Source organism: Rhipicephalus microplus, chromosome X (assembly GCF_043290135.1).
Source record: "Rhipicephalus microplus isolate Deutch F79 chromosome X, USDA_Rmic, whole genome shotgun sequence".
NCBI lineage: Eukaryota > Metazoa > Arthropoda > Arachnida > Ixodida > Ixodidae > Rhipicephalus > Rhipicephalus microplus.
This window is the reverse complement of record NC_134710.1, coordinates 368297151-368323351: the sequence shown is the minus strand read 5'-3', so window position 1 is coordinate 368323351 and position 26201 is coordinate 368297151. Positions and strand designations below refer to the sequence as shown.

At 46.1% G+C, this 26201-nt stretch overlaps 1 protein-coding gene and 1 pseudogene across 1 annotated transcript; one reads left to right on the top strand and one right to left on the bottom strand.

Moving 5' to 3' along the window:
• The first annotated feature begins 318 nt into the window (after window positions 1-318).
• On the top strand, window positions 319-1683 carry LOC142776375 (uncharacterized). The gene has a single exon (XM_075879944.1). The coding sequence runs from the start codon at window positions 495-497 to the stop codon at window positions 1410-1412; it is 918 nt and encodes a 305-aa protein (XP_075736059.1). The 5' UTR covers window positions 319-494; the 3' UTR covers window positions 1413-1683.
• Window positions 1684-3881: 2198 nt separating this feature from the next.
• LOC142776374 (uncharacterized) lies at window positions 3882-7664 on the bottom strand (annotated as a pseudogene).
• Between the last annotated feature and the right edge of the window lie 18537 nt (window positions 7665-26201).

Below are 26201 nucleotides of genomic sequence, written 5' to 3'. Positions count from 1 at the left end.
TCTGCTCGAAGCATTTTAGGTCATCGGACTTTATACCTAGCGTTGCGAGTGGCCTCAGCCTCCTTCGGGACTCGGCAGTTCCGTCAGTTTTTGCTTTTTCCAAGGAAAAGAAAGAACGGAAGCCCCCAAAGCCACGTGCTTCACCACAAGTAAGAAGCCAAAACCCGGTTCTAGGCCCAGGAGTGCTAAGCGATGAGCTTATGCATAGCCCAGATGAAGTGAAGGCAGCACCGGTAGGTCTAGAGGAACCCACTAGGCTCAACAGCTCACTTGAAGGTGAAAATGCACGTTTGGCCGAAACGATAAAACGGAAAAACAACGAAATCGCGCGGCTCCGAGACGAGCTTTGCCAAATCAAGGAGCAGCTTGTTGCTGCAAAAGGAATCATCGGGCAACTGGGCTTCGAAAAGGCGTCCTTGAGTTGCCAACTTGCTGCTGAAAGAGAACGAACGGCTCCCTTCACAGTGGAACGGTTCAAGGACTGCGACGAAGACATGCTATTTTACACTGGGCTGCCAAGCTACAACCATTTCAAGAAACTTCTGGTCTACTTGAACCCCGGTGATGATGGGTGCAACGTTCTACGTTCAGAACGTACAGAAAGCAGTGAACCCAGATCATCGCGAGGGCGGAAGAGAAAACTAAGCACGGAAAATGAGCTGTTTTTGGTGCTAGTCCGACTGCGCCTCGGCCTGTTTGAAGATGATTTGGCTCACAGGTTCTGCATTGCCCAGTCAACTGTGTCCCGAATATGCACATCGTGGATTAACTTCCTGTATGCCAAACTAGGCCTGTTACCTCTGTGGGCTCCTAGAAGAATTGTAGATGCTACAATGCCACCCGAGTTTAAGGAAAAGTATTCATCGACTCGAGTAATCCTGGACGCCACGGAAATACAGTGCGAGGTGCCATCATCCTTGTCCCTACAGTCTACAACGTACTCCCCATACAAGTCGAGCAACACATTCAAGGGACTCATCGGCGTCCTGCCTAATGGCCTTGTCGCCTTTGTGTCAGAGCTTTTCACAGGATCCAGCTCAGACAGAGAGTGTGTGATTAGGAGTGGTTTTTTAGACTTGAAGTTTGACGACGAAGATGCTGTTATGGCAGATAAGGGCTTTCGCATCGAAGATCTCTTGGAAAAGAATGGAGTGAAATTGAACCTGCCGCCGTTCCTGAAGGGTGGCACATTCTCACCTGAGGAAGTGAAATCTACAAAAGAGATTGCTGCTTTGCGGATACACGTGGAGCGGCGGATACAGCGGATAAAGGCATTCCACATTTTTGATAGACCCATACCGTTAACCTTGGCTCCACTGATTAACCAAATTTGGACTGTGACGGCAATCCTGAGCAACTTCCAGTCTTCTCTCATGCAACAGTCAAGTGGCAAACCGCAACAAGAGCCTTAGATGTGGCAAGCTAAAAAATTACGCCCTTTCCCACGAGGGGATTCCTGCGAAGGATGCGGAGCGTAACGGGGCTCCATCTGAACAGCACTTTGCGACTTATCACAAAGTATATATTTTTGCAATGCACCAATGAAGTGCAAGAGGGTTTTTTTTTTCAGCGCACGCACTTGCTTTCACGAGACGAGCCCGCTTCCACTTTAAAAGCTCTGAAGCGACAGTGTTGCTGGTGTCCTCCTGGGCCGGCACGAGCCCCGACCATGAGATGGCTCCTAAAGCGACAGTGTTGCTGGCGTCTTCCTGGGCGCATGCGCAGGTGGCGTGCGGACGACGAACTATGGAGGGACAGAGCCCAAGCCTAAGATGCATTCGCAGTTACGCTCCGCATCTAAAAGAACACACAGCACTTGGCACGTTTTAATGCACCGACGACTGATGATTGACTGGTTGTGAGGTGTAACGTGCCGACACTACACAGGCGATGAAGCGCGCCGTAGTGGAGGGCTCCGGAGTAATTCTGATCACCTGGGGGTCTTTAACGTGCACTGAAATCTCAAACACGCAGGCAATTTCACTTTCCGCCTCAGTCCGAAAAGCGGCTGCTCCGGCCAGGAAACGAGCCCACAAATGGAGGATGACTGCAGGATCAAAAGGGAGATGACAGCACGGACCGTGAAACTGGTAATCTGCAGCTGGTGTGACTTGAGCACTCAGGGGCGCCACGTGCACGAACAAAAAGCCTTGAGCAAGAAGGCAATGTTGTGCGCTGTTAAGTTGTTGCTCACTGTGTGATTCGTTCAAAGACGTAACCACCAAACTTGTACTCACCGTGTAAATACTTGTGCAGTTTTTTTTCCTGGTCATCTCCGGGCACCATTCACGCTACCAAAAGGCTCCCGAACCTGGATTCACAGCAGTACTTTGTCAAGCTCTATTATTATTTCTTCGCTCATTTGTAATCCTTCCTTATTGTTCATATACTGTGTTGTGTTTGTTAACCTACCTCAAGTTGACTCTCATTGTAACAAATCTTGCAAAGATCGACTATAAACTGGTTTTGTTTTGTCAATGTGCAGCTCAATGGCAGATGTGGTTGTGTCCAGTCATGACATGCTTTTGGTTACCACAGACTAAATTTTAAGTAATCTAGTCCAAAAAAATGCTCACAAAGGGATTGAGTGGTGCTAGCATGTACATTATAACTTATTTGGATGAGATAAGAATTTAATTTGCAGCATTGCAATGTGGCCCACAATCATAGCTTTTCTCCCCCCCCCCCTTTAGGCATGTTTCGTTGCTTTTTTTGAGGCCGTAGCACTTCTGTGTATCGCTGTGTATCACATGTTGAAACATGTGGAGCTGTCCACCTTGAATGGCTTGAAAGGCGCACTCGCTGTGTGCGGAGTATTTCTCTACTTCAAAAAAAAGTGCAGGAACGCAAAAGTGCATGTCCTTTGTGACTCTGTAGCATGTGGTTAAGAAAACTGCTACGTTGTGTTTGCGTCTCTTCCTGCAATATCACTAAAACTGATGCGTTACAAAGCATCACTATGCCTGAAAAATGGTGTTTTTCTGAACTTTTATCGGCGAGATTTTAAATTATTCAAGATTAAATCGAGCGAGTGTGAGCTAACGTACAATATCTATATTCTCTTAGACGTATCCAAAACTTTTAAGGGCTCACTAAGTTCTGTATGAATACAAGCAACTGGATGCTGCAAGTATGTACTAAGATTCATTAAACACTGCTTAAAAAACCTTGGATGGGAGTCTAATAATAATAGGTATGGCATGCAATCTTTTATCTTTACCCAAAATATGATGCATGAGATTTTTCATTTCCTTATTGTGGTCTCCACAACTTGTGCTGTGGCAATGTGAAGTCTAGTGAAAAAAGTGAATCTGAAAAAATTATTGCACGAAATCAGCCTGTGTATGTTTGGTTCACAATAAAGCAGCCAATGTTTTTATTTCCACATGTCCGCAAAAGGAAAATTTTTTGTCTGAAGGTATTATGTTGTGTTGCCTTCTCTGCGTTGAGATTTTGGTGCACGTTAAGATGCCCAGGCAGCCAAGACAATTTGCAACCATCCATTACAGGGCACAGTATTGCCCAGATGCACAAATGGCAAGTAAAGCTCGGAGCGTTAATTTTTTTTAGTATTGAAAAATCCTCTGGCACGAAGGTAGCACCGACTGCATTTCCGATGGAGGCGGAAATGTTGTAGGCCCGTGTGCTCAGATTTGGGTGCACGTTAAAGAACCCCAGGTGGTCTAAATTTCCGGAGCCCTCCACTACGGCGTCTCTCATAATCATATAGTGGTTTTGGGACGTTAAACCCCACATATCAATCAATCAATCAAGGTAGCACCGAGTTACCTCTTGGCTAGGGTGTGCAGGTATTGTGCACGCCTCATAGGTTAGGTGTAGCTTTGGCGCACTAATCAGCCGAAATCTGGAAGCTTCACTGATTACCGCCTGGCAAGATGGGGCAGCATTTGCTCAAAGAAGAAGGCATCAAGCTTTTTGCGCATATCCTCCCACTCGTTCCTGTCGAACCAAATGCGCTCAATGCCAATCCACTTTTCCGAACACACGACAAAATCGCCCCACAAGCAGCCAGTGGGGGCCATCTGCCCAAGCACCTGAGCATAATACTCATGGTCTCTGTCCAGCTGCGGTTCACCATTTTCCCCGAACACCAAGGAAAACTTTCTTTTCTTCGCTTCCTCTGGCTCAGAGTCTTTCAGAGAATGGGGGCACTTGACCTCCAACACACCATATGAAAGTTCTTCCGGGTCGTACACGAGTCCGTCTGGTGTTGCACCCAACCAAGGGCACACAGGGTCTACCACAAGGCCGCAATGCTGCACTGACACATTGTGCCCGTAGCTGTTCATGACAGCTATATACCTATCTTTGCCCATGTTCTCATTCCTTATGCCATATTGCACCGGACGGACGTGCGTGAGGTCCTTCGGCTCAATGAGGTTACGGAGGCCCTTCTCCGTCCATACCTGCCGCCTGACGACGTGGCCGAAAGTTGACGCTGTCTGTCGATTGGCCCGTGCCTGTCACCAGCGTTCACTGAGGCGCTGCTGCCTTGAGTTCAGCTCGAGGTCCCGAGCTTCTTCTTGTGACAGCTGGATCTCCTGCACAATGTGGAAGTAAATATAGCATGAGAAAGCGCTAGAAACTTTTAACGGCTCAGAGCTTGCATACACTGTACTTTGACTACTAGCAAAACCCAATCAGCTTTCCTGCAGCCTAGCTGGTTTGCCAATGTTTGTTTTCGGTACCGTGCTGCACTAAGATTAATAGCCAGTCATCAAAAGACAGATTTAGGAGCCACTTTTAGGAGAGTCAATGGCATGAATGGCAGAGCAGCAGCAGCAATGAAATTGTGCTTTTTAATAAAAACAGGCAAGAGAGGAGCACAGTTCCCGGTTTTTTAAGCAAAGCTTGGATAGCTAGGGTTCCATATATTTTTTGCATTTGGATATAGAAGCTCATGAGGCTGCAAATGTTTTCAAAGCGCAATACAATAAAAAGAAGTCCACACGTGTGTCCCCTCATGTTTAAAATGGCATATGCAGTGGATGGTGACCGCGCACATAAAAAAAAACAACGGGGTATTTGTCGTCCTCGCAAAAGTAGCTAGAGATTTAGGCTTGAGAGTGGCACACACCCCAACCGAGGCATCGGTGTTTGCACCACAGAATGAATGCGCACCTGAGTCGGGCTCCACCACCTGCCGCCGCAGCGTTAGCGCCTGGTCATCCCTATTCTAAAACTCTATTGTTATAATGCAGGTTTGACAAAATCAGAGGACATGCAATCGACAGTGGCCCCAAGTTCGATTAAGTGTAAGTCTTGGTTTACATTACACTGATGCATTGAAATTAATCAAAATACGGATATTGGGTGGTAAAGCTAGCAAATAGCAAATGTTAGCCTGTAGAAGCACATATGAGTGAGACTGTTTAATAACCACACAGCTTAACATCCTTCAAAGCGTAGAACATAAAGCAATGATCTGCACTGATAAAATAAAGCACAGCATTAGTGCTGGGTTTGCCTGTAGTTTAAAATTGCTTAACCACTATCATCACTGGGGCCATTGTCTTGGCATTTGTAACATTTGGTGGAAGCAAATAGGGCATTCATAATTTTCTCGCTTTCTCTTTTTACAGAGGACTGCATAAGAATATTTCTAGGCTGCATGTGCTCTACATCTAGGTCCACCTAATCAGTTAAAAGCATGAATGGTACACACTCCACCAGTGCAGAGAGAAGTATCTTTTCTATACTGCACTTACAGTCAACACCCTCCATTCTTCAGCCGTGAATCTGCCGGGCAAGGGTGGCTGTGAGGCTCCGTCACTAAACAGAGTCAAAGCTGGCACTGGTGTCACGGTGGCTGCCCCTTGCGAAATGCTGGGTGACATCCACGTAGTGAAGCCTGCAGGGAGTTTTGCCTGCTGGTACGACAGTGCAGACCCCGCAGGCGCAGGTCCAAGCTTTGTGTCCACTGACGGCCCCCCAGCAGCAAGGAGAATGGCAGCAAAGTCGAAGGTCCCGAGGCTCTGGAGGTCCTCTCCCAGGCTATGGATCGCTTCAAGGTGTTGCTGCTCCTTTTGCTCCTCAGCCCGCGCATCAAAAAGTCGCACGGGCATTGGCATGCCCATGCCACTCTCACGTGGACTCCGCCAGTCCACGTTCTGCACGGCCATAGGCCTGATGCCTTGTCGTCGGGGGCGCCTCCATTGCTGCGGCAACTCGGTGCATGAAAGCTCTGGTGGTGCCTCTTTGAAGCCCTTCTGCTTCAGCAGAACAAGGAGGCGCAGAGCCGCAAGAATGTGGCTGCAGGCACCACCAGCCCCAGCGGGGCACTCACAAGTAGAATCTGCCACTGCTCCACTGTCGCTTTTCAAAGCCAAGCTGACTTTGTACGGCCGCCCACTCTTCTTCTGGCTTCGGTAGCACGTGGCACGTGCATAGACAATCCCGAGACTGTAAGAGCAACAACAACAACAAAAAAAAGAACTTTGTAAGCTGCACACAGTCAAGTTTGTCATCTTTTTACCGAGTGCCATATCACAAGTACGAATAAAGCTGTCGTGGCACTTGCCATGGCAGCTTTATGCAAAGCAACAAGGTTATGCAACATACTCTCCACAAAGTAATGACTATGTCATTCGGGAAAACCCCTGCGCAGCTGACGTTACAGTGCAATAATACAAAACCTGCATGAAGTGCTTCGATGTGAACAACCTCTAGTGGAACATAAAAAAACACTGCTTTTTATTGACGAGTTGGAAAACCACATGCCAATGCTGGTGAAAAATCTCCAAACCAACATGCACCGAATGAATGAGGTTTTTAAGGAGTCCCACTGTTAACTTACGTTGACACTTGCGGTGGATCAGTTCCGTTCTTTCTAGCTGTCCTTGTAGACCCGTTTAGTCTAAATGTTCAGTGAACAAACTAGCGTACGTCGTGTTTTATACAAAGCAGCATGCGCACTCGTAAAGGCAGCACATTATTATTAGACCAGTAATGCATACGTGCGGACGCGAAATTTGCGCAAAAAACTGTTTTCATAGTACGAGCGATGTCCTTCAAGGCATGCACACTGCACCACCGGAACAGCTGCGAAGTTCCTCAGCGACCACGCCTGCTGATCGGACGTGCTAAAAATAAACGCCAAACCATAGCCTCCTCTTGCCAAGCCATAATGACAAGTTATCCAAGCACGTGAGCACGCGTAGTGAAAGAAACACGCAGTGACACGACCGACCTCGCCGAGAACGCCCGCACGACGTTAACATCGGCGGCACTATTTGTACGTTGCTCCAAAAGGAAAAGCACTGCATGCTTTCAGAAGGTTACACAAAACGTCGCTTACCTACCTTGTGTCACAGGCGTTGGTCACAACCGACGACGGCAAGGTGTACGCTTCCACGGCGAAGGCATAATATATTGTTTGCTGCTTGGATGACGTCGGCGCCTGGTTTATTAGGTCCGCTACAGTGTCGTTCGATATATGCGGCAAGTTTTCTAAACAGTTTGTCCACATCACATGTTCGGGCACTGGGAAACGTCTTGCTGTGGCCATCGCAGTAGCTCAGCGCAGTGAAGCGGGTGTTCAGAAGTCGTACGGCCGTACTAGCGAACGCGTTTCCGTCGACCGCTCGCCCACATTAAAATGGCGGCGGGGTCGAAGTGCACAGTGTTGCCAGAGCACAAAGCAATTTCGCATATAGTCTATGGGTATGACAATAAACACCGTCTGAGCACAAGAGACGCTGGCCAATCCTGATGGGTAGCGATCTCACTTAAACGTTTATTTGTGTGTTTACTTACAATGCCCTTAATAGCCCCTCTTTGAAGAGTGGAGTGGCTTACATTTGAACGTTTGTGTGATAAGGCATGCACTTGTGCTTGGCTTGGCATTGTAAAAAACATTTATATGTCGTGTCTTACTGATTCGCAAATTTAGTCAGAAGTAAGTGGTGTCCGCGTCTTCGTTCGTTGACGTGTAGTCTTGAGCTGTAAGCGCAGGTAAGTTTTACATTCAAATGTGTAATGTCATGCATATTACAACTTTTCTAAATGCTGCTGAGCAATAAAAAAAGAGGACTCTCGTGGCCGAAAAACACAGTGTATCGCGTGAGCTTCAAACTTCAGGCCCAGAGTATGAATTTACGAATCAATTAGTTAATTACAACTTTTTATCCGTCGATTACTTTCATCAATAGCATGCTCGCTATCATGATTGGTCAATGATGCCTCTTATTATTTTTTAGAAAAACAGATAGCCGCGCTCGTTGCTAATTATTCTTTCTCAGAGACAGGGCGTGCAACCTTAAGCACTGTCTCAATTCATTCTATAAGTTTGTGGTGTCTTGACTTATTTTTTGTGACCACGTTTACACGAACTTTCTTTCAGAATGACTGCTTCTTTTCATGTACTCTTTCGTACGAAGCACTTTGTGATTTTGCGATTAGAGTTCATGGGAACAAATGAGCTCTTGCGCTATAACTGTTTATATGCGTTCGCCAGCGGATTGCTACATTGCACATATTAGCGACTGCGGACAATCGCTGCCAGAGGTCACTCATGAACAAAAAGTCACAGCATATCCACGGAGTGAATGATGATGAGTAGGGCGAAGCGTCCGTCCATCCATCCATCCATCCATCCATCCATCCATCCATCCATCCATCCATCCATCCATCCATCCATCCATCCATCCATCCATCCATTCATCTATCCATCCATCTATCCATCCATCCATCCATCCATCCATCCATCAATCCATTCATCCATCCATCCATCCATTCATCCATCAATACATCCATCCATCCGTCCGTCCGTCCATCCGTCTGAGCATGCGTCCATGCGTCTGATCGTGTTCGAGAATGCAGGCGGCGTGCTGGTAACACTGACGAGACGCGAGCCTAAGAAGCCGAGCGTACGCGTCTTCAATGCGCCCGCCGCTGTGCTTTGTCCATGCACCACCAACGATCCGCCACGTACGACTACTATCCAGGAAACTGAGGGAGGCACTTCTTCCTCGCGCACCAAGGCACAGCCCATGCAGCAGGCAATCGGAGAGTAGCGGTACAGCGCCATCTAGAATATCCTCAATCAACTGCAGTTTGTACTTGCTTCCATCAGACAGCGCCGTTTTTGATACTGTTCGGGAGATACTGCCTTCTTTTCTTTCTCGTCTCTTCTTCCCTCGGTTACGCGTGACGCATGACAATGTTAGGCTAAGAGGAGCTTCGCCTCTGAAAGCTTCGCGATATCAGATCCCTTATCGTGAGCATGGCAACTGGCGAATGTTGCTTCACTGACTGGGTGTGCATGATATATTGCACACCCTGTTTTTTCTGTTTATAGCACTGCACTCTCTATCGTGTCAGGAATTGTAATTTGAAAAGAAATCAGTTATCATTTTGTGTGATTTCTAGAAGCTTACGCTTTCACATTCAATTCAAATGAGTAATTAGTAGGCCTCCACAAAAAGTCAAGTGGCCTTTGTGCAAGATTTAGAGGTTGGAGATTTGGCACTCGCACTGACTGCGTTGGTAAACTTGTGAGTGTACGTGTGAGCCAGCGTCATTGATTGACTGAGTGATTGATTAATTGAATAATTGATTTTTGCACTCGTAATACATAATAGCCGCAACTAGAAAATAATGTTTTTTTTTATGTGACAGTGAGTTATAAGTGCAAAGATGGATCCTCTATCCAGAAAGCAGAGCCAGTTATAATATTCGTTGAATGGCATACGCAAACTCATGCGCCACTAACACTAACGCCTCCTTTATTTCTTTCAATGCCAGTCCAAATGCGCGCCTAATTCTCAACGGGGACCGTCGGTCCACCGAAGTTCGGGGAGTGGTCGTGATGCCATGCTGCATGAGGGATAGCGCTGCTTGCGTCTCACGTGCTTCCGAGCGCTTTCCCCCGGAGATAAGACAGACGCGTTTCCCACTCCAATATCATACGTCTGTCAGATTTGTTCCTTCGTGCTCCTTTTTTGTAGCTCGAAGCAACGCCACGGCCACATCGCAGTGCAGCGCATGCTGTAGGGTTCGCTTCCCCGTTGGCGGCCCGCATAGCACCACATCGTCTCAAGTGGGTTTTTCGAATGCCGTTGCTATAGAATTTTTTAACACGATGCATGCTCTTGTCTGAAATGCTTGAGGCCCGGGTGCTTAGATTCCGGTGCACGTTAAAAAACCCTAGGTGGTGGAAATTTCCGGAGCCCTCCACTACGGGGTCTCTCATATTCGTACGGTGGTTTTGGAACGTCGGAGGTGCCCTGCAACACTTTTTGAGCATGGTCAGAAAACGCTGCAGATCGGTAGTAGAGGCTCCTGACCACACGCTAGCCAAATATTATAGCACAGCACGCGGCCTGGAATTCACAATAAATTATCACAGTCAGCTAAAAATTGCTTTGTCTTCTCTCGACAAATCAAGTTATATGCCCAAAAATTACACGTCAACGACCCATTTATCAGCAGTTGGCTGATTCGAACATGGTGTGCTCGCTCGTTACAGAGATCGCCACGAGAGGCCGCTACTCTTCCATGCGATCCCACGTGATTACACTGCAAAAGCCGCGCATTCGAAGAAAAAAAAAGTGCTCAAGGTCGCCAGGCGCGCGGGACGTTTTTCTGTGGCCCTGCCATCCCTCTCTGCTTAGCTTCCAGCGCCTTTCGTCGGGACGAAAGAAGATAGAATGCAATTGCAGCATATGACAAACCTTTACAACTCCACTCGCACTGGACGAATTAAAAAAAAAATTGCGGCGTTGATTTCGTGAGGCAATAAGCTCTTCCAGTGAATTAATTCCATGGTTACTTGAAAAAGTGTTTCAGGGCCTCTTTAAACCATACATACCAATCAATCAACCGATGCTCAAACAATTACGCTGCAATGTTTCTCTTTTTCTTTTCAATCATATGCGATAACCCCGCCCATATTTATATCGTGTTATTGTCAAATGGCTTTTTAAGACAATCGGCACATGCGTCATGTAGCAAATTCTACCTAGCCTGTGTCCTAGATCTCTCACACCCACAGAAGTTGTGGTCGCACAAATTCCTCATGTGAAACAAAATTAAAAGCTCTAACCCCTCGCCCATTTGTATCATTTTTTCTCTCTCTATTTCTGTCGAGACAGCCAGTGATTCCACACGCGTTATTAGATTATAATGTACTGTTTCTGGATCCGCCAGCATTCCTCAGTATTTCATTTAGTTAAATTAACGCTGTACTCGTCCTCATTTGATTTGCTGTGCTTCACACATAAATGTGCGCTATGCGCAAAACACATTTGCTCATCATCTACACTTTTGCAGAAAACAAACGATGCTGAATAAGACAGTTTGCTGCTGGGCTAGTTGGCCCGTAATATAGCTACAGAGTGCAAATCAGCTACGTGACATGGAAGAACGCACACAGCACAGCGAACGCATGCACGTGCAGCGTGTGTACTATAGTTTGCCGCACTATAATTTGTGCTGTGTAGTTTTCTATGATGCAGGAAAACCAGCCCAACCACCTGACAATTCCTTCGAATAGCACAGGCTTGCATATAGTGAATGGGATTTAGTCTTTTTTTTTTTCTTCTTGTTTTCGTGCACAAAGTTTCCGCAAGTGAATCCGCTGACGCACTCGGCAAGAAACAACCTCCACTCTATAGGTGGCGCGTGCATTGCAGCTGGCGGGTGTATTTCATATCTCACGTATAAAAAAAAGGAGGTGGGGGGAGGGGCACCACACAGTCGATATTTGTTCAGAAAAACCCAGGCACGCGCCGGAGGCAGTGTGCCGTGCGCTTCTTGTTTACAGCACGCCTGTCCGACGAGTGTTGCCTTTGCTGGACACAAAGCGCGCGGACCACCGTCAATCGGTGCGGTTACACGGCCGCACCAGGTCCAGACCGCGATCGCAAACAGCGAGCGCATGTGTGCGATCACCGCTGGACTACCATTATACTTGTGTTTACGGGCTTCACGTCCTCGTAGCGGCTGCCAAGGACCGCTGTCGCCAATGCATGTGGCACGTGCGGCACCCGATTATTAGTCTTCGTACGCGCAACGCCGCGGTATGTCAGTTTGTCGGCTGCAATTTTTTGTCACTTTGTCCTTCCTTTCGTTCTTTGTTTCTTTACTCGCGTTATTTTGGGCTTTTTTTTTTCAATTGTGATAACGCCTTGATTTTGTACATACCTATCTCATTCATTTCGGCGGATCAATTCATACGAAAAAGCGAGAAAAAATAATAAGAAGAAACGAACGAATCAATGAGCACCAAGTTGTCCCAGTTGCCACTTGGATGCGCGATATCATTGTTCGAGGGGGTACATGAAAGCACCGTGATGTTAGTTGCTCGGGGAAAATAAAAAAACACACACACAGACAAACCATTGATTGCTGCTCGCGCTTAGTATTTTCTGTCTTCAAGACTCGTTTGCGAACAGCGTGGCCGTTGCGTGACACGCTCAGATTCGAGGAGAAAATTGCACCGGCCAAGTGCATTGAGCATGCGATTTCTTCTCCGATAGCTCGCTATTATATAAATATACCTCATTTTCTCGACATGTTTCGCGTTACGCGTTGACTTGAAAAAAAAAAAAACACGTGACCATGCAGATTGCAGGTTCGACCACCGTCTGTCTTCGCGCAGCGTCCTTTACTTTTTTTAATTACGTGATCATCATCATCACATCATCATTATCGTCATCATCATAATCATCAGCCTAACTACGTCCACTGCAGGGCAAAGGCCTCTCCCATGTTTCGCCAGTTAACCCGGTCCTGTGCTTGCTGCTGCCAATTTATTGCCGCAAACTTATTAATCTCATCTGCCCACCTAATGTCTCCCCCTAACTCGCTTGCCTTCTCTGGGAATCCAGTTAGTTACCCTTAATGACCAGTGGTTATCCTGTCTACGCGCTAGACAAGTATACTTACGTGATAGCGTGGCGTGATTCGGTGTTTTATGCGCACGGGCCTCTGCATGTATATACTGCCGAGATAAAGCACGAGAATCCAGAGAAAGTTATGCTGAAACTGAATGCGTACGATCCTTGTTTGTTTTTGTTTGCTTTGTTTTTAAGAGTTAAGGTCTGCGTATAAATAATATTGATATGTTGGGTTTTGCGACCCTAAGTCGCGATATGGTTGTGAGGGACGCTGTAAAGGGTTCCAGGAAAAATACGACCATCTGGTGTTCTTTAACGTGTACTGACAGTAGACGGACCTCCACCGTACCGCATCTATCGAACTGCAACTGCCGCAGCGGGGATCGAGCTCGTGACCAACGGGTCAGCAGCCGAGCACCGTAACAGCTACACTACCGTGGCGGACGTCTATGAATATAGGCTACAAAAGTGGGAGAGAGAGAATGCATTTGTGTGAGAGAGAGACACCGCGAACAACTTTATTGTGGTCCGGAGAGGCGAGGCAGCGGGACAATTAGGTAGGTCTCCAACCCGCCGTTGGCTGTAGTCCCATGTCGGAACAGAGACGCCATACCTGTCCGAACGTTTACTGGTCCTCTGGACAGCCTGAAGGTGGGCGTCTTGCCTGGGGTTTGTTATTGACGTCGTCCAGTCTCCTCTCTTAAAATCTTGTAACGCAGGGTACTGCCAGAGCATGCGACTCAGGGAACGATATTCACCACAATCTGGGCAAAGTGGACCAATTTCCGGAAGAACCATGCTCAAAAAGTCGCTAGAGGGGTAAGACCCCGTCTGCACTATGCGGAGCGTGCTTACTTGGGGTGTGTGCAGCTTATAATGAGGAAAGGAAAAAAAAGTCTGTTGCTCTCCTCTGCAGTGTAATGAGGTGTTATCTCGTGAAAAGTAACGAGTAACGGATCACTGTGGACGAGCTCTCCCGAACTCACGCGAGAGACCAGCCCCAAGGTGGTATGTCAAACCTCTCGCATGGTCGTGGGCTATCTCGTTTGGGAGAAATATTGTAATCAAAAGCTGGAGATGTTTGCCTGAATATGCGCCTGACATGCTACGCCAGATGATGGGTGATGGTTATGATATATACACTTATAAACACATAAGGCACAAACGCACGTACACACACACATACACAATCGTAGATTCCCCCGTGTCACCTAAGAGGGTGGGGGTGCAATGTCAGCCCCACACATCACATAATAGGAAGAGTGAAGGGGGGCACTGCGAATCACAAGGCCACTGTCTCAAGAAAGTCGATGACCCGGCAGTCTGGTGGCGTAACGCACGTTGACTTGAAGAAACTCCTGCTGCAAGAGTGAGCACTGGAGCTGATAGGCATCTGATTTCGGCAAGGTTATGATTAGAGACCGGAGCATTAGGCACTGAAAATGAATGTTTTAGGCGCCTATAATAGGCCCTGAAAACTGCCATTCAGGCAAAAATAGGCATTAAAAACTCGTTGAGGCATATATAGGCACAATTCATAATTAATTCAGCATCGTGCTCAGGACAATTATTCAACATCTAACAAACACAGCAGGCAAAAATTTGCGCTTTGAAAAAGCTGAATTTATTTTTTTCATGAAAAGAGAAGTGCAATCATTTGAGCAGATTTAGGTGAAAGTTGAGGTAGTTCGACATTGTGGGAGAAGCTATAAAAATAATGACAAACCACCATCATATCAATGTTTTCGGCCTTGAATTGTGCTTGCTTTCAGTCGGTATTTGCTTTTATGTGAAAAAGAACGCTCGACGTGCACTGAAGTTAGTGAAGCGTACTTGTGGCCTGGCACTTTCAATGCTTTAATCGAATCCAGAATATTTGAATCAGCACCACTCGAAACTTCAGACACTTGCTTTAGCACCAACAATCCAGGATTATTTCCAAGGCAGATTCAAGCTTTTAAGGCAACCCTGTCAGCAACTATAGTCTATTGGGGACGGGGCGAATTTTTCCTGCACGTCCGAAAAAGCTGGGTATCCTTAAGCTTTGTGCTGAACGCGATAGCGATATTTCGTCCCTGGTGCGTACTTCAACCACTTAGTGCATTATTTTTATTGTATGATGTTGCTCGAGAATTCGAATTGTGGATTACTATACAGTGTAAGCAATAAAGAAAAAGTGGCTTGTGTCAGTGAAGCTTTCGCATATCGCTGCATTCTGTGTCATAGGTGCATGCAACTTCACAGATGCGGATGTAAAAATAACAAAATTAATCATTGTGCCCGTGGAATGACCACAAAATACATGTTATTTGTGCACATTGAGGGGTTATTTAAATAAATTGGCAGTAGCGTAAGCAATGTTGGGAGCTTTATGCCTTTTCGTGCTTCAGAGTATACGTCAAACTCAAAATATTGTTGACCTTTCATTTGTCCTCTCCCTTGCTTTCCACATGGACCATTTCTTAATCGACGGAGTAGCGCTGTAATCCACTGGTAGATTGCCTGACAAGTACACTTCACGGCTTCTTTTTATTCTGCATTGCTAGGCAGACTTCCGACAGCTGCCATTATAAAGAACATAAATGCCAACGAAACCTACGTGTAGGCTGTACATGCGGCAGCGTTAGCCTAGCTTAGTTTCGGCTGATTAGAGTACGTTAGAGCTATACTGTACTCTAGCCTTCAAAACGCAACCGGCCGGTTGCACTACTATCGAACCTAGCGAAGGGGATATTCAAAGGGCCGGGGGTGCACTAGCGTTAACCTCTCCTCGCTTTGCTGCAGTACACTCTAGCCACGCTCACACAACCACCATGCTACACTACTTTTGAACCAAGTGACGGAAATATTTTTTTTTTTTGGGGGGGGGGGGGGGGGCGCTAACGCTATTTGTGCGGAAATGTTGTAGGCCCGTGTGCTCAGATTTGGGCGCACGTTAAAGAACCCCAGGTGGTCGAAATTTCCGGAGCCCTCCACTACGGCGTCTCTCATAATCATATGGTGGTTTTGGGACATTAAACCCCACATATCAATCAATTAATGCTATTTATGCTAGCGTCGCTATGCCTCGCTGGGGTGCAAGCTCTGCTAGAGCGTTTATAGTGTGACGTTATTGGAGCGTTGGAAACGTTACATGCGTCGAAGCGCATTGGCCGAGTCTGTTATGCGTTTGTTGTGGCAGTGCGTCGACTTATTATCTGTTTTCGCCGATTAAACAGCGTATGCGCGCGTCGATCCTACGTCGAACCATAATCGCACCTTATCAGTAGCTAAAAACAAGAACAAAACAAAAACGAAAAAGAAAACAAACAACTACCGTACTATGCACGTGTTGTCGTTAATATGAGCACACCAAGTGATTCTTGTTTTCCTCAATATGAACAGCTCATTTAAGCAAGACGTTTGGTCAACGAACGCGAAAAGGCATCCTTGGGCGCTGAAATCTGACATAGGCACGACCCTCAAAATAGGCACTTCTAGGCACAGTCAATGTAAGATTAAAATGTTTACTGTTCCTTGGTTCGTGTTTATATGCTTAATAGGCTGGAAATTGACTTAAGAAAAAAATATAGGCATTTTGCCTAAAGTTAATTCCGGTCTTCAGTTACGATATACTTGATGTATTTTTTTGGTAGGCCAAGGCACACCCTCAGAACTTTTGCTTGAGCTCCAGTCAATGCTTGAATATTGGTTTGGGTAAGGCGAAGTAACGCAGGAAGGCTGTATCGTAGATACAAAAGCCGGCTATCCCAACGTTGATAGCATGTTACTGGGGAAGATAATGGAATAGTAAATCCATACGTAGCGCCTCCTAAGACCCGAAAGAACATTGGGACTATACGAGAACTCTGAAAACTATACGTCCATTACTAAACTCGTGATGCATTACATTTTTAGACGACTATCTTTTTAATAAATTAAACCTACAGCCTCATAAAATGCTTGTTTGTATTCCTGGCGAGGCTATGAACTCGTGACGACCCACTTAAACAAGAGACAGGAGAAAAAGGTCAATGACAAAGACGCTGTCTATAAACTGAAAGAGTTATGGAAAGCAATTAAAATATTTAAACAGAAAGGAAGGCACTGAAAAAAAAACTTATTTCCGATGCGATTAGAAAGACTTTGCTTTCTAATCGCACAAATTGCACGTACAACACCTCTGTGCAGATGTGAGTCATTGATGTACAGTACATATTTTCAGTTAACACTTTCTGTTGAAAAGTCATCAAATTATTTTGTCTAAATTTGCGTAAGGGGCTACGTTTCACATCCGGGTACTTGAACTCAATGCCATTCTATGTTCGCATTTACATGTGTAAAAGAAGCGAATGAGAAAATGGCACGCCATACACGCGTCTTGGCGTCAATACGCGTTGTAGTAAATGCTGCGCCATTGAGTTTCACAACCACAGCTGGGACTGCTGGAAAGTCTTTGTTACAAACACACACACACAGCAGAGAGAGAGAGAGACGTATTGCACAATATTAGCTGTCATTCAGTGCTATGCTGTATACACCTGTGGCTATTGCACGACTTTGAGTTGTTTCTGTGCAGTGGTTTCAATAAAAGGAAAATATCTCTCAAGCTCCCTGCATGGCGAAGTGTAGCTCGCTTAGGAAAAACTGAGCCGCAGGGTGCATCGAGCATGGCACTGTTTCACGTCAGCTTAGTCAGCGTGGCAGTCTCAATAAATTTATTCGCATCCTACACTTAAAATGAGTACGCTTCAAGTACCGACATTAGGCAAATACCCAAACGTGTGCTAGATAAATTTTGCGACAATCTGCATGACGCTCTTCATGCAGGTATGCTATTCTAGACGTAAAATTCCGCCTGCACTGTCGAGTTCTGCAACGAGTGCCTTTGGACCAGATGCTCTAGCAGCGATCTGGAATATTTCCTCTCGTAGAGTTCCTGTTTCTCCGCTCACCAAACCGTTGATACTGGCAATGTTTGAGGTATTGGAGATATTGGAGATTCGCAAACCCAGCGTGCTCCATTCTTGTTACTTTTTGTTACACTTTTTGAACTTCCTGCTAGTTGCGGTAGTTGAGACGCGTGCTGTCTGCAGTGAGTTCACTCAGGCTGCTTCAGATGTAGCGACAAAGGCGCCGGAGAAGCACCGCTGGGAGGGTAGTCGCACGCTCGGCTAAGCGGTTGTGTCCTCTTTTGCGTCATTCGGGCGCCATCCATATGTTTCCGAAGCATTTTAGTGCTATTAGGTTAATCATTTTAATTATTTCTCGGCTATTTCCGTTAACTATGTTACTTTAGAGCTTGTTCGATTACTTTAACACAATTTTGAGCACAGCCAACCTTGTTTTATGCCTGTATAGGCCCCTGAATATTGAGCATGATCACGCCACATGAGATAGATGAACGACAAGCCGGGCCCCTTAAGTGCTACGCACTTAGAAAGTTATTCTACCTTTATTACTACATTGCCCTACTACAAACAACACCTCTCTACCCGCGAGAAAACGCTCGGTAAGTCATTGAAAAGCTGGATGGGGACGCCGCGTCGACGCTCACGTACCAGTGCTCCTTGATGATTGATTGATTGATTGATTGATTGATTGATTTGTGGGGTTTAACGTCCCAAAACCACCATATGATTATGAGAGACGCCGTAGTGGAGGGCTCCGAAAATTTCGACCACCTGGGGTTCTTTAACGTGCACCCAAATCTGAGCACATGGGCCTACAACATTTCCGCCTCCATCGGAAATGCAGCCACCACAGCCGGGATTTGAACCCGCGACCTGCGGGTCAGCAGCCGAGTACCTTAGTCACTATACCACCGCGGCGGGGCTACCAGTGCTCCTTGACACCGTAGATTTTAAAGGGGCCTACTATGACCAAGTAACAAATGAGGCAAACTTCGAGTACATTTACTGAACCAACGAGGTTCAAATGGGAATCAGTGACGTCACGGCGATTTTTTGGCGTTGTAATTAAAGAAAAATTAATTCAGGTTTTACTTAGTCTTTCAATGATTAAACAGTTATTTCTAAATTAACGACAATATTAGTTTTCTGAGAAAAAAAATGACAGACCTGCCGCACAGCGAAGCCACAGCGAAAGCTAGAAAAGCGGCCTTTCAGAGCCTTTTCTAAACACTCATTGGATAACTGCTGCAAGCACACTTGCTTGATATCCAAGGGCATTAATATAATAAACTTTTGGGTAGTAGGCCAGCATTCGCAATACAATTTTTCGTTATTCTTCAGAGAAGCGTGGTATCCGCTAAACACTTGCCAGGCATTCCGTGCCAATTGTTCATGCAGTGGCTGACGACGATGAGGAATTATGGCTGAAGTGGGTATGCGCCACAGTTAATAGGGGAACGATATCAAGCTTTTGTAATGAGTTGGAGCATTGGACGGCCCACTCGTTACGCTATTCGCATTGTGCGACGACTGGTTGTTCTTCCGCTGTTCCGAAAGTCTTTATAAGTCGTATTATCGCGATTGCTTTCCTGACATCCAGCCTGCCTAACGCAAGTTTGCCAACAAGTCACAAACACCAGCGTAACTCAGTGCTAGAATACTGGGCTAGCCCCCAGCGGACCCGGGTTCGAGCGCCACAGTGTCTTTGGTGCTACAGGTTTACCAACGAATCAGAACCACCGGCGTATCTCAGTGGTAGAATACTGGGCTGCCACCCAGGAGACCCGGATTTCGAGCCCCACTGTGTCTTTGATGCCTGGTTTCGTCCGATGTGGTTACGGACACCAGCGCCGGCGGAGGTGGCACTCAACTGCGCGTGACCCGAGTTGTGATCTCATAACAGCTTCTGCTGTAAAAATTGTGGTAGCTGAGCACTTCTGGTGGGAAGACCCTGGAAACTGTGTAGCTGGTGGCCTTCTATCTATCTATCTATCTATCTATCTATCTATCTATCTATCTATCTATCTATCTATCTATCTATCTATCTATCTATCTATCTATCTATCTATCTATCTGTCTGTCTGTCTGTCTGTCTGTCTGTCTGTCTGTCTGTCTGTCTGTCTGTCTGTCTGTCTGTCTGTCTGTCTATCTATCTATCTATCTATCTATCTGTCTGTCTGTCTGTCTGTCTGTCTGTCTGTCTGTCTGTCTGTCTGTCTGTCTGTCTGTCTGTCTGTCTGTCTATCTATCTATCTATCTATCTATCTATCTATCTATCTATCTATCTATCTATCTATCTATCTATCTATCTATCTATCTATCTATCTATCTATCTATCTATCTATCTATCTATCTATCTATCTATCTATTTATCTACGACTTTTAGCTCTCCTGGCCGTTTCAATGATGGGATCTATGCCAAAATGGGTATAGCATAACGTGACTGTACGAGGAGCACAAGTGACTAGTCATAACCTGAAAATCAAGCCACGTATGTCACGAATGTCATAATTCACACGTCATGGTCTTGCTGCTCTTGCAGTGGTTTTGTTAACATGGCTTTCTGCGAAACTAGTATGGTATGACATGACTGAATGGCGAACATAAGCGTCAGGCCCTAACATGTAAATCATGATATGAATGTCATGTAACTCATGACTACACGTCACGCTCATGATGCGCTCGCGATCGTTTTGCTAGCTTCACATATACCGAATTTGGTATTACGTGATGTAAATAGCTGACGAAAATAAATGACACGTCCAAACATAATAATCATGACATGCGCGTCATATAAAACATGACTACTTGCTACGCTCATAGCGCACTCGCGGACATTTCACCACCTTTACATATACCATATTTCGTATTACGTGACGTGAATAGACGACGAAGGTAAATGAGACGTCCAAACATGATAATCTTGACATGCGTGTCATGTAAAATATGACTACCTGCTACGCTCATAGTGCGCTCGCAATCGTTTGGCAAGCTTCACATATACCAAACTGATTGATTGATATGTGGGGTTGAACGTCCCGAAACCACCATATGATTATGAAAGACGCCGTAGTGGAGGGCTCCGGAGATTTCAACTACCTGGGGTTCTTTAACGTGCACCCAAATCTGAGCACATGGGCCTACAAAATTTCCGCCTCCATCGGAAATACAGCCGCCGGAGTCGGAATACGAACCCGCGTCCTGCGGGTCAGCAGCCGAGTACTTTAGCCACTAGACCACCACGGCGGGGCCATATACCAAATTTCATATTGCGTGACGTGAATACACGACGAAGGCAAATGACACGTGTGAACATGGTAATCATGATATGCGTGTCATGTAAAACATGACTACCTGTTACACTAACTTGAGATATACTAAATTTCGTATTACGTGGCGTAAATGGACGACGAGCACAAATGCCAGGCACAAACATGATAATCTTGACATGGAAGTCATGTACGGCACAATTTACATGCCTACCACTGCTGGTGCTTGTTGTACGAAAACGTTAATGGTGCCGTCGTTACGCGTTTATAAACAACATACTTGCATCTTATCCATAGATACGTGAGTGCACATAACATTTATACTTGTGTTTACTGTGTACTATGTCCGCCCGCCTGGTGGCGTTGTGCTGTTTTTAAAGTGACATATCAACCTTCGCCATTCGTGTTTCGCATGTCATCGATTCCCACTGTACGTGGGATCAGCCATTTGTTTGCATATGCGTACTCGGGTGTTCTATGTTCCATGCACTGCTGTTTATAGTTTTTTTAAATTTAAGATATGCGTATACAACGTTTACTCAAAGGCTAAGGAATAGCCGGTGCCTTGCTTGTACGCTAACATCTCCTTATTTAACATATCAATAAAAATTAGACACTATACATGGCTACACTATGCTTTCTCTCGCTTTTTTTATCCCCCTTTTTATCTATTTCTCTGTTCTTATCTGAGGCGAAAATACTTCAGGCCCGTGTACTCAGATCTGTGTACGTTGAAGAACCACAGGTAGCCGTAATTTTCGGAGCCTTCCACTACGGCGTCCCTCACAAACATTTTGTTATTTTGGACGTGAAACACCAGCAATTACATGAATATTACACCCCTGCCACACGTGGCAACTCAAGTGCAGTTTGAGCGAGAAAACTTAGCCGCGAGTGTCATTTTCGCGCTGTCAAACGAGCAGGTTTAGTGTCACTCGCTGCAAAGTACACGTGCCGGCAAGTGTGTTCCCCAACCCCACTTCGTTGCGACTAAGTGTGTGGCCTCGGTACCAGTGGCTTGCACAAAAATACGCTGTTGCCTAAAGCGGTGCTCATTCTATTTTAAACTATTGTTTTCGTTTTAGGGGGTTTTGCTATGTGCTAGAACAAGCCATAAATCAACAAACATTATCGCTACTGTCACTCTCGGGCAGTTTGCGGCCACGCCCGCTACGGGGATGCGGCGCACATGCTGTGCAATGGCCACGTCTGTCGCGTTGTCTACTTCCAGACACACTTGCACATGTGTAGGCGAGTTGTTCTCTAGTCTTTTATGATGGCGGGTGCCACTGGTGCTGATTCCACGAAAACAACGTGGTCCGACGATGAGACACGGGCGCAAAAGTAACAAATATATATTGCGCTACAAACGGAACAAGTACCACTGCCATAATTTCTGAAGTACACTTCGCTTTCTCGTGTAGCAGCGAACCGCCAAAATGACACTTTGTGCGCGTAAGTACAGTTGCTCAAAGTGCACAAGTTGCCACGTGTGACAGAGGTATTACTTTTCAATCTTTTTTTTTCTTTCCATCGTTTTGACCTTCTTTTTTGCGTTCATCCTTTTCTCGTTCTCCCGCCGGTAGCAGCCCGCTAGCGTGCCTCAGCCGAGTGGTCAAGACGTTTGCCTCCGGACCGAAGACGCCCGGGTTCAAATCCTGCCTCGATGAGACATATTACTTCTGTTTAATTTAATTATTCTCCTCCTCAGCACTTCTCCTCACATCTCTTCTTCTCCTTCCTCCAGCGAGCGCTCTCTCTCTCACCCATATTGTTTATTGCATCCCTAGCCAGACAAATGGACGCACGCCTTCTGAAAACGGAGCCGAAGTAGACGAGAAGGAATAATAGGACAATGGCCATGCCTGAGCTGACTCGGAAGGAACACCCGTATTACTCCCCTTCTTTTTTTCTTCAATCGATGTATTCAACCGCCCCCCCCCCCCCAAAAAAAAAACTCTCTACAGAACGCAATTTTGCCTTCCCTATGCAGGCCTGCTGTATCTAACCTGGTATTGCTTTGCTTTTGTGATTCGCCCACCTTTTACTAAGCAACGATGTCGTTTGATTATGTGACGTCACAAGTGCTGTAAATTTGTGACTGCATGATGACAACATATGGCGGCGTCATCTCGTGATGACGATTTTTTTTTCATCACTGACGTTTACGCCGACGGTCAAAATTGGCCTTTTATGCGGCATCTAAAGATTTAGCCTTAATAATTATGAATCGTAATGTTCTCTAGAGCCCCTTGAAGAGATGGTTTAATCAACGAAAGTTCGTACAGGTCAAAATCTGGGCGTACACGAGAGAGTGAATCGATGCGCGTATATGGTGTTCGAATCCCGTGCCAGCAGCTTCCAAGGAGCGCTGCACGAAGCATCGCTTGGACAAGCGCTGTCGCAATCGGCAAGCGTCACGTGGTCACAGCGAGGGCCACACGGTCGCTTCGTGGATGCGGAAGGGTTGCAATGGCGTCAGATTACCCGAGTTCTGTACGGGGCTGGCTGGAAACCAAAGGAGAAAGCGCAGAGGATCCCGTGCTGTGCGTGTGTGCGTGCGGGCGGGTGCACATCGCGCGAGGTCCGTTTTGTCGTCGCCCACGGATTTCTGCCTTGCGTCAGACGGCCTGCAGCCACCGTGTCACTCGATGCCGCGCTGCATGTCGCGGATTAGCGGCTGTCGGCCCGCGTTACTCGCGGTTAGCGAGTGCGTCCGCACGAAGCGCCAAAAGCGAGCCTTGGCTCCTCTGTCCGCGGCCACGGGTGTGGATAATGACGCTCTTCGTGTTTCGTTTAGTGGATTGACGTGAGCCCAAGGGTAACTCGGTAGGGGCTCGAGGTGTTAACGCGATCTGATTAGGGTCGCCCAGCACTCGCGAGGAAGGCTCCTCGCATGTCTTTCATTCTTTTTCTCTTCTTTAGCGCACTGTTCACTCTCGAGTCGCCAGAGTGCACGGATCTTGATCGAATGCTCGCGAGGTTTCCCACTTAATTACTGCTCAGCGCTGCCACTTACATCGGTGGCACACGAATAAGCTACAAGTAATAACGGCAAAAGCTATCATCCTAACTGTAGTTCTTGAAGTATGAGCGAGAAGCCTCCCTTGGATTTATTCCTTTTTTTTTACCTCGAAGCATTTATTTGGGTACTGCAAGCACTTTTGGCATCTATCTGCATATATGTCTATCTATCTTTCTAGCTGCTTACGTATGGTTGCTCTCATGATCACCCCCTTAATTTGGTGGGATCGAAAATTAGTATGGGAGGGTAAGCTGGTTTGACCAATATGACGCACTGGTCAAAACATGAATAATGTCACAATCCCGTCGCGTACGTCGTCAAACACTTCCTGCCGCACAGTGGCACATACCTGTGAGTGGGAATGTACCACTGGTATGCGGGTATGTGCCACAGGTGATTGAAAGTTTGTCTACCTAAGAACAACGAGAACACACATGGGGAATTCCAACGCGTGAGCGTTCAGAAAAACCTGACATTGGGTGCGTTGACCCGATGAATGCAAACAATAAATGTCATGGTCCCAGCAGGAATCAAACCCAAGCGTTCTGCGTGGAAGTCAAGGATCCTACCACAGAGCCACCACGCCAGGTCTCGAACTTCATTTCAAATAGATCCTAGTGTTCGTGAAACGTCAATTGGGGTTGCAGTGCTGGGCTATCTAATTTTATAAACATTTCATATGTACTCCTATGATTCAGCCGTCACGTCGGGTTAACGTCAACTGTAGTTAAGTGTCATGCGCTGAAGTTGATTTATGCAGCAGTGTCCAGGACCAGCATCTTCGTGAGCATCAGCGCTTCATATCAGCTTCCGGTTGTTGCTAATACGCATGTTCTAGTTGGCATCGTTGCGCAGGTGGAAACAACTGGTTATATAAACATCTGCAACTCTTCAACATATGTGTGTGCGTGAAACACACGTACATATATTTAGCCTGTTTTCATAACGTGTCGCTCAATAAAAAAATACAACATGGTCACCTTCCCTCTGCATGTTTCGCGTAACGTCGATTCGCAAGGCAGGTGGGATCTGCCGTTTTTTTTCTTTTTTGTTTCAAGCGGAGTTTGTTATGAGTCACAAATTTCGGTGGAAGTGCTGGCAGTGTTGTGTGCAAGAAACTCGGCGCCGGCGAGTGTGCATAAATGTGTCCTTCGAAGGTAGGCTGGTTACATGCGTACTGAGTGAGTGAATGATTGAGTGAGTAAGTAGTGAGTGAATTATAGAGTGAGTTAGTGAGTGATTTAGTGAGTGAGTTAGTGAGTGAGTGAGTGAACTTTTATTTGCTCTATATAGAAAAACGTGATATTTGTGTGCACTGTTTCCCAACAAGTGCTGCGTATTCGTACTTGAAGAAGACAGTGCACAGAAAAAAATGAGGACAGAAAAGAGAAAAAACACAGTCAGCGCTGCACTCACAACTGCAAGTTTATTCAAAGGAAACATGAACTTATAAATTAAAAAAACGCACATGACAAGTGGGGAAGAAAGTAATTAACTGATACACTCTTCAATAAAGAAAACGTTTTTTGTGTGTGTGTGTGCAACGTCACCAAAGTTTGTTTGGCGCAAGAATCGAGTGACTTGTTAATATGAAAGGCTTCAGATACTTCACGAGTGAATTGATCATGGTGATTGTATAGAGCAACTGTCCAAAGAACGGGCGTACACCCACACGTGGTGCATGCTGTGCAAATCAGAGGGTGATCCGTCATGGAAAGAGAGATGTGCTGCCGCAGCCGTTTATTGAAATAAAGGCCCGCCTGTCCAATGCGATAAAGGCCACAAGATGAAGGAATTCGATAAACAACCTTCATTGCTCACAGAAAATACTTTTTTTCTGTGGTTTACAGCCCACCCATTTACATGAGTCTTATGTTTATTTTTCGACCTTTTATGAAATAGAGAACCGAAGACATAAACATATTGAGAAACTCAACTGAAGCTAGACCTACATGAAGTTTACTGCTATTGGATGTCGGTCACCAAGTTTGCTGAGTGTCTGCTGCAACTTCTGCTGAAAGCTCAATTAGAATTTCTTATCTACAGCTTGTATTAATACTTCACGTGTCTTGCGGCTAATCATTCCAAATAGACCATAAGGAAATCTAGGTGGTATAAAATAGAAGTGAATGCACAAAATGAATCACTGAAATGA